The following is an 8,941-nucleotide window of genomic DNA, read 5'->3' as shown; positions in this document are numbered from 1 at the left end:
GGGCTGTGATTGGCCCTGCCTGTATCACGTGATCACTGCGACTAATCACAGAGATCAACACAATAATAATATAATTGGAAGCCATCCATTGTGTACAATTGTCAAGTGATCTGCTGTGATTGGTCACAGCGATTACATGGTACCGGCAGCAGCCCAGTACACTGATCTGTTATCTGTGACAAATCGCACTGAAGGGCACCCTTGCCGTGTGATTGTGGAGGAAATCACATGATGTCCACCCAGGACAGGGGAGGGGAGGGGAGTTCTGCTCGGCCGTCATATTACATTAGGCCGGGTGGGAAGCGATTAATGACCTCAAGCTGGAAAATAGTATTTTTGTTCAGCCAAGAATAACCCCAACCACTACCAGCATGCCTCAGTTTTGTAGTAAAGTAGTACCAAGAGCATGATCATAAACACAGAGGGGGTTAGGACCCGTGTCTCCCAGTGGACCCCAAGAAAAGGATTTTATGACGAGTACAAAAATCTTATTTAATTTCTCATCCATTAAGGGACACAGAGTTTTATATTTTCAGAACATTTGCCAGGTCGGTGTACCACATGCCACTGAGCTTATATGAAGCAAAAAAGCAAGTAAAATAATGTTAGTTCATCTCACTAGCACACTAGAAAATAAACAGAAGCATACTGATGGCAAGAGGGGTTGATCCCCGAGGTTGTATACAGTTTTTTGTTTGGCAGTGTGCAATACTCCTGTAGGTGGCAGTATAACCTAGGTATACAAAGTTAGGGTAATATACGACCAGTATCAAGTCCATAGTGTGTCTGGGTGAAGCAAAGTTGGGTACTTTTTGTGACTTCCTTTGTCTTTCAATAGATGAGAAAAAAAGCTCTCACAACACACACAGATTGTGTTTTTTTTATTTTTATTCATACTGCTTTTAATAACTGAGCATCATAAAACAATGTACAAAACGCAGCCAAACTGTGAAAAATAAAATAAATACAATCACATTGAAAGAACTTTGTAACAAGATCAGTATCAAGTCCATAGTGTGTCTGAGTGAAGCGAGGTTGGGTACTTATTGCGAGCCTGGGAAGCCAACTTCTGTCTGAGCTCTCGCACTTCTGACAGGAGAACACGCTCTTTATTCTCCAAATCTCCCCTCCCTCGATCCAAAGAAACTACAAAAGCACAAAAAATACACATATAAAATATTGCAGAAAACCATTGTCACTTCCAAAAAAACAAAACAAAACAAAAAACAGTAACTGATGGCCCAACATCATCATCCACTTGCCTCTCCCTTTCAGCCAATCAGAGGAAGCTTTGTATCCATAGAGCAGCATTCAGCTCAACTCAATTCTGTTCTGGAGGTGGGGTGGAAGGTTTCCATCCCACTGCCGAAATACAGTGCTGTATACTGTAGCTGAGGCTACATACAGTTTATACAGCACTCACAGCCACTGCATCTCTTAGTGAAGGTAATTGTTTGGTTCAGCTTGGTCATAATTTAAAGCAGAACTATACTCACCTAGAATCCAGCGGTGCGCTGTCCCCAGAACTCCCTGCTGGTCGCTGTCATTGGCCAGGCGGAGATGAAGTCATTACTGCGCATGCTTGGGAGTTCCGTCAGTTTCGGCATTGCCGAATTTGTGCAGTGAGCTGCACTTTCTGTACAGGGGTGGACGGGCAAGTAAGACACCTTTGTGCAGAATAGACAAAGCCTATCTTTTCTGCATTAAAGCTCCTGCCTGCCCACCATTTTTAAATCGTTTCCTAAAATTTCACCTTAACCTTCACTAAAAAGCTGGACATAGGCTACTCAGAAAGCAAAAAAAAACAGTCATGGTCTTTATCAGGTTTCTGTCCACTACTTTTGAAACCTCTATCCCGAGTGACTGCATGCTTACATTTGAGTGTTATTCCTCGTATGCCAAGTCTACATTAGGGTCAGGGGTAAGAAAGTGGCCTGGCATTCGCTATGCAGAAAGCTGCTATGGAGTTTCAAATAGTAACGGCACCTGAACTTCTAAATTTAAAGCAGAACTAAACCCTCCTATCCTTTTCATGCAAGGAAGCTGCCATCTAAAGGGCCGTACACCAGGGCCAAATATCGGGTGGCATCGGCCAGTTCAATAGAAACTGTCTGTCATTCAGCCCGCAAGTACAGTAGCTGATCCGGCTGGCCGTTCAGCACGTTTCTGTTGAAGGGGCATGACCGAAAAAGGTCAGCCGATTGCCATCCAATCAACGCTCTGAGCCAATGGATGAGAGAGCGCTGACCAGTCTGTTCTGGTGGGCAGGGGGGTTTGGGCAGTCCCCGTCAGAACACTATACCTCGGGGGAGGTGTTAATTGTGCTTTAAAGTAACAGGTTTGCCCCCCCCCCCGCCTTCCCCAACAGCACATACTCACCAGCTTTCCCCTTTGCTCCCCCACTGCTCCTTTCAGCTGCCAGGAATCAAGAAAAGACCCAGCGTTTCAAATGACTCGTTCCATGTGACGGGCCAATCACAAAGCACCAGTACTGGTGGAGGAGTAAACATAAGGGGAGTATATTCTGCATGTGAATAAGGTGGGAATTAAAGTGAACCTGTTGCACTACCTAAGCCAGATCTGCTGCAGACCTTGAACTGTTTAGATTGCATATCTAAATTAGAACTGCCAACATTTGGAAGTGGTGAAAATCAATGACATCAATAATAGGTATCATTAGGCACAGAAAGTCCATAGGAGTAAAGAAAAGCTAAAAAATTGTGTAGCATCCCCAGATTTAGAGGCGGATAGGTCTACAAAAATAGTTACAGAGATAACTAAAGTTACTGTTGGTAACTTATCCGAACAACCTTATACACCATTCGTAGTGCAAAGAACTTACAGTGGGTGGAGGAGTCAGAGGAAGACACATCATTTAAACACACATTTTCTGTCTTCTTCTGACCATCTGCCTCTTTCCGTAAAGAATTCCTTGTGGGCATTCCATGATTCAGAACTCTGTCTGTAGAAAAAGGGAAAGAAGGTAAGGACAAGGTTCCCGGAGGAAAACAGAAGTCTAAGCAGATGATACTTTGGCGTTTACCCTGGAAAACTACATTATTAGGGGCAGTAAATAGGTGTATGTATTGTTTGTACATAAATACTGCCCAATCCACACTCAATAGAGTAATCTTCACCACGCTGTAAGAGTACTGTATCACTCTGAGAAGAGCTGAAAAGTCACGCTGGTTATCAAGACTTGTTCCTGACGATTAGTCAACAGTATATGTAGGATTTCAATTCATCTGTGCATGTGTACGTGTAGTTTGGTCAGTTACCAACAAGAGAAACCAAAGCTGCACGCACTTTGGCAATAATTTACTCTTTCCAAAATAACCCATATGCATTTTGATGTTCTACAAATGACAAAAGTCTGCATTTTCAGTTTTTATATGAATACATTATTTAATATTTTAAAAACGTTTTCATTTACATTTTTTACATCTTATCAGCTCGTCAACTCTTCCAGAGAAGAGAACATACAGCCAGAGATACAATGGAATGGTTTAGATCAAAGTATATTCATGTGTTAGAATGGCTCAAAGTCCAGATCTAAATCCAATTGAAAGTCTGTGGCAAGACTTGAAAATTGCTGTTCACAGACGCTCTCCATCCAATCTGACAGATCTTGAGCTATTTTGCAGAAGAATGGGCAAAAATGTCACTCTAGATGTGCAAAGCTGGTAGAGACATCCCCAAAAAGACTTGCAGCTGTAATTGCAGTGAAAGGTGGTTCTACAAAGTATTGACTCAGGGGGGCGCCATACAAATGCACGCCACACTTTTCACATATTCATTTGTAATAAAGTTTGAAAGTCGATAATCATTTGCCTTTCTCGTCACAATTATGTGCCACTTTGTGTTGGTCTATCACATAAAATCCCAATAAAATACATTTAGATTTTTGGTTGTAAGATGACAGAACGTGGAAAATTTCAAGGGGTATGAATACTTTTTCAAGTCCCTGTATTGTAAATTGCATACATTTTATTTGAAATAAAAATGGCTCTATAATATTAACCGATATTTGCGCTATACACAAGTGGTTCTGGATGTGAATGTTGCTGATGGGACCCTAAATTGATGCTTTGCATAGCTCCAACCACTGTCCTGAAATTTATATTCTTATGCAGAACTGATTGTGCAGTGCTTTACAAAATAGATTAAGACAGTATGGCGATAAAACGAGGGATAGAATGAGGATAATGATTTTTTATTTTTTTTTGGGATATGCAATGTAATGAGACATTAAAGCGGAGTTCCACCCACAAGTGGAACTCCTGCTCATTTGTCACCTTTCGGGGGGCAGAATATCTATCTTTTACAGGTATCCTGTCCCCACTTCTGGGAGCCTCAGCCACAGATATTTGCATCACTGCTTAAGATTCCTCTTCCTTGACCGGCCGCCGGGCCAGTAGAAAAGAGGACCGAAGCCTCGCGCATGCGCAGTAGTGTTCCCGTGTGAAGCCTTAAGGCTAGCCTGCTGGGTTCCCTTACTCACAATGGCGGCAGCAGCACCCGACAGCTGATGGAAACATCAGCTGCGGTGCCGAAATCGCTGGACTCCAGGATAGGTAAGTGTACTATTAAATGTCAGCAGCTGCAGTATGTGCAGCTACTGGCTATTAATTTTTGCAGCAGTGGGCAGACCTCCGCTTTAATATCTGTTCCAGGAGAGCTTTATGCACTAATTCAGGTGTAGGGCTTTTTGAAAGCTTTAGTCCCTTTTCACCATAACCTGTCTCAATAAAACACTATAGAAACACTGCCGAGTATGTTCACCATTCATAGAGAGCAGGATGGCAGTGCCACTCCAGGAATGATCAATGAAAAGAGGCAGCAGTCGTTATGTGGTTGCCTGCAACTATTTTGATACCAAAGATGCTTTTTAATAACTTTAGGGTGTGACTAAATTTACAACATGCATCTCTAAAGTTGCTATGAATCTGTAGGATTGTGCTTGCAATTTCATTGAAAATGTACATGCTGATTACACATGTAAAGGTCACAATGGTGTACTTTTTGCATTAAAGAAGAGGTTCACACAAAAATGGAACCTTCGCTTTTCGGACCCCCCCCCCCCCCCCCCTCCGGTGTCATATTTGGCACATTTCAGGGGGGAGGAGGATGCAGATACTTGTATAATACAGGTATTTGCACCCACTTCCAGGCATAGATACCCGCAGGAGTCTTACGCCTATCCCCCCCACTGTCTGCTGGGAAACACACGGGTCCCAGAGACAGCAGGGACCACCCGGATTGCGCAGCATGACTCGCGCATGTGCAGTAGGGAACCGGGAAGTGAAGCCACAAGGCATCACTTCCTTATTCCCATACCGAAGATGGCGACGGCAGCACCCGAGAGCCCAGCAACAGATCGGCTTCGGGTGCCGACATCGCGAGCACCCTGGACAGGTGAGCGTCCATATTTTAAAAGTTAGAAGCTGCAGTATTTGTAGCTGCTGACTTAAAAAAAAAAAAAACATTTTGGCAGACCTCCGCTTTAATGCTGTTTAAACAAACTTTCATACTAACCATAATATTCATTGTCAGTCTGTAGTAAGATGTCCTCAGCCGCCACCTCCTGTACTGTTCCTGTGCGCAAAAATGTCCTCCTTTCAGCATCTTGTGTGGATTTTGCAAGTTGTTCTGTTTCTAGCTGCCCAAGTCTGTTAGACGCCTCAGCCCACTATTCACACAGGAGCAAACAAGAAAAACGCATCAAAGATTTATGCGGAAGAGTAAACAAAAGGTATAGCAGCTTATTAAAAGAGAAGTACAGCCAAAGCTCCTGTGACCCGTCTTTAGCAGAGTGTCTCTGCTGACGTCACAGTCGGCCCAGGCATCATCGTGACCATAGAGGCGGGAACCCGCTCAGATCCCTGCACTGCCACCCAGCTCAGCCTCCCAGCGAGCCACTGGGAGCCTGAGCCGGCTGATCCCGCCCCTCCACAGCCCAGCGCTCCAGTGAGCGAGGAGGGGGCAGAGCAAAGAGCTGTGACTGTCAGTCAGCAGCTCTCTGCTCACGGAGCTGTGAGAAGCAAGCGATCGGCGATGTTCAATCGCTTGGTTCTTAGTGTTAGAGGCGCCGGGGGACAGATGCTGCATCGGACCAATGCTGCATCCACCTAGGATAGTATGATACTAAAAAAATAAAATAAAAAATAAACACACTCCATACATCTTTTTTAATTCAATAATGCAGAGTAAAGCTCAGTAACCCATGTAAGTCAAGAAACATTAATTTAACGACATGCCGACCAGCCGTTGCAGTTTTAGAATGGCACAGGCTGGGAGAAACGACATTATGTTACGTCGCTTCGTCCTGTGGTAACTAGGGGCACACGCCCGCTGCTCGCCCCCGGAGCCGATGCGAGTGCCTGGCGGGTGCTCCCGTGATCGCTCGTGACACAGTGAGGTTCTCTGAGGGGAGAAGAGACAGATCATCTGTTCACACCAAGTATGAACAGCGATCTGTCATCTCTCCTAGACAGTCCCACTCCCCCTTCAGTTAGAACACAGAGAGGGAACACAGTTAACCCCTTGATCGCCCCCCTAGTGTTAACCCCTTCCCTGCCAGTGACATTTTTACAGTAATCAGTGCACTTTTATAGCACTGATCGCTGTATAAATGACAATGGTCCCAAAATAGTGTCAGAGGTGTCCAATGTGTGTGCCATAGAGTCTCAGTCACGATAAATATAAAATCGCAGATCGCCACCATTACTAGTAAAAAAAAATAATAAAAATGCTATAAATCTAGCCCCTGTTTTGTAGACGCTATAACTTTTGCGCAAACCAATCAATATATATGCTTATTGTGATTTTTATTAGCAAGAATATGTAGAAGAATACATACCAGCCTAAACTGAGAAAAAAATTAGCTTTTTAAAAAAAAAAAAAAAAAAAAAAAAAAAAAATGGGGATATTTATTATAGCAAAAAGTACAAAATATTGTTTTTTTTTTTGAAAACTGACACATTTTGTTTTTGCTTATAACGCAGATGATCAAATACCACCAAAAGAAAGCTCTATTTGTGTGGGTCGGGGAGTGGGAAAGATGTCAATTTTGTTTGGGTGCAGCGTCAAAGCGACGCAGTGCCGAATGGCAAAAAATGTCTTGATCATTCAGCAGCCAAATCTTCTGGGTCTGAAATATGTTCCTGTATGGATAGTTCAGTTGAATTCAAGGTAATACAGGAGACCTTTCTAAAAAGATAAGATGGCGGCCACTTGCCTTTTGGGTTTCCAGTTCTTTGACGACATCATGCAGCTGCTTCTCCTGCTCTTTAATACCTCCGGTCAGTTTCAACATTTCTTCATAATGTTTGCTGCGCTCTATGTCGTCCTGCTGTTGTTTGTGAAGAGCCTGAATTTTCCACTCGGTCCCCGAGCACAGATGATCGGCTCTTGCTAAACTCTCTTCCAGCAACTGAAGTGATATTGCAGGACAAGCATGTCTAAGATGGGAAATGTGGACTATATGGACAGCATTATGTGAACACCTCTTCAAATGATTGCGTTTAGGGGTTTCTAAGGAAGGGCAGTTATTGCTACGCTACACAAAGCCATTTAAGGCATTAAAAGAGGAGCTCCAGTCTCTTAAGTGAAAATTGAAAATCAGCAGCTACAAAAATGGTAGCTACTGACTTTTAATAAACAGCCACTCACCTGTGTCTGATGATCCAGCAGTGTGCTCACCCTAGCCTTTTCCCCCTGTGTCCTCCCCCCCCCCTGGCATCTTTACTATGGGCACCCGGTTTCCCACTGTGCATGGTCCTACAGTCTTCTGGGACCTGTCGTTTGTCCCAGAAGTCTTCGTGGGGGGGGGGGGGGGGGCGACGACTGTCAAAATCGGGTACCAGCTCCCCCATTCCTCCCCAAAAGCTTCATTACACAAGCAGGAGCGGGGAAGGGGGTCTTAAAGCGGAACTTCCCATTTTGGGTGGAGCTCCGTTTTAAGACCTCCAAACTTGTGATGATAGTTTAGAGGAGAAACTTTCCTGTTCCTGTGCCCCAAGCACAAAGCCAGCACCATGCAGACATGTATTGAGGTGTTTGATTGGGCCACACAGCCCTTGTCACAGCCCTACAGAACACCTCTCAGATGAAATTAAATGTGCAATAGGGCACTCACCTAACAGAGCATTTTTGCAACACACCTCATATTGTCCGGAAGGTTTAGGTATACTCTTTGGGTACACTCAATATCTCATTAACCCGCCTGGGGGAAGCATGTCTCTGTATAATTGAATGGGATGACACGCAGTCAATCGACCTGTGTCATCATTCCTACTTTTCCTACTAGTTTATACAGCTAGTTTATAGCCCAAAAGTGGTTATCCCCGTGCCCTCTCACATTTGCTCAATAGCAAAGTGCAGTCCTCACAAAGACTGGCAATGTGGAAGAGGAAAGCCTGTCAGGCAACTGGCTGATATTGTTGGGATCTCTGCAGAGCCTGGACTGGCTCTGTGACATTAGCCTCTGTTATATCGCTCATTGCCTTCGTTTTTTTTTAAATGATGTGGCGCAATGCTTTATGCAAGACCCCCGCTGAGTGGTCACGCGACCGCCCGAGGCTCTCCTCCTGGTGACGTCAGCGGGAACCTCAGCACCTCCCTCTTTAGTCCCCGGAGCGGGGCAGGAGAGCACCAGGACATCAGCTGACTGACAGCGGCGCTACAATAAGGTAATGAGCCACATTTTAAAAAAAACAAAAGGCACTGAATGATTTGGCCTGATATAACAGAGGGGATTCTAGCTAGTAGTGAAAGTGACTTCACAACTACATTTATTCTGTTACTTATGCTATTTTACTCCCACATCTTGGTAAATTGGAGCACTGTCAATGTAGCCAGTGTATTTCGCAGCTGCCCTGGTGGGAAGGCCAAGTCACAAGTGCCTTCCAGGGAGATCATGTCTGTACAGTGTGGGATCTCA

General features: G+C 44.3%; 1 protein-coding gene across 1 annotated transcript in view; it reads right to left on the bottom strand.

Annotated features, from left to right (window-relative positions):
• Positions 1-870: 870 nt before the first annotated feature.
• The window catches only part of TBC1D31 (TBC1 domain family member 31), a 65,536-nt gene continuing 57,465 nt past the window's right edge, over positions 871-8,941 (bottom strand). The window contains exons 18-21 of the mRNA XM_077493285.1: positions 7,238-7,432; positions 5,536-5,689; positions 2,843-2,962; positions 871-1,146 (exon numbers count right to left, since the gene is read on the bottom strand). Of these exons, the coding sequence (XP_077349411.1) occupies positions 1,004-1,146; positions 2,843-2,962; positions 5,536-5,689; positions 7,238-7,432 (612 nt within the window). The 3' untranslated portion in view covers positions 871-1,003. The remainder of the gene's footprint in view (positions 1,147-2,842; positions 2,963-5,535; positions 5,690-7,237; positions 7,433-8,941) is intronic.

Source organism: Lithobates pipiens, unplaced genomic scaffold (assembly GCF_037356315.1).
Source record: "Lithobates pipiens isolate NorthernLeopardFrog02 unplaced genomic scaffold, aLitPip1_a1.2 Scaffold_19, whole genome shotgun sequence".
NCBI classification, from domain to species: domain Eukaryota; kingdom Metazoa; phylum Chordata; class Amphibia; order Anura; family Ranidae; genus Lithobates; species Lithobates pipiens.
The sequence above is the reverse complement of the archived record's forward strand: the minus strand, read 5'-3'. Positions and strand labels throughout refer to the sequence as shown.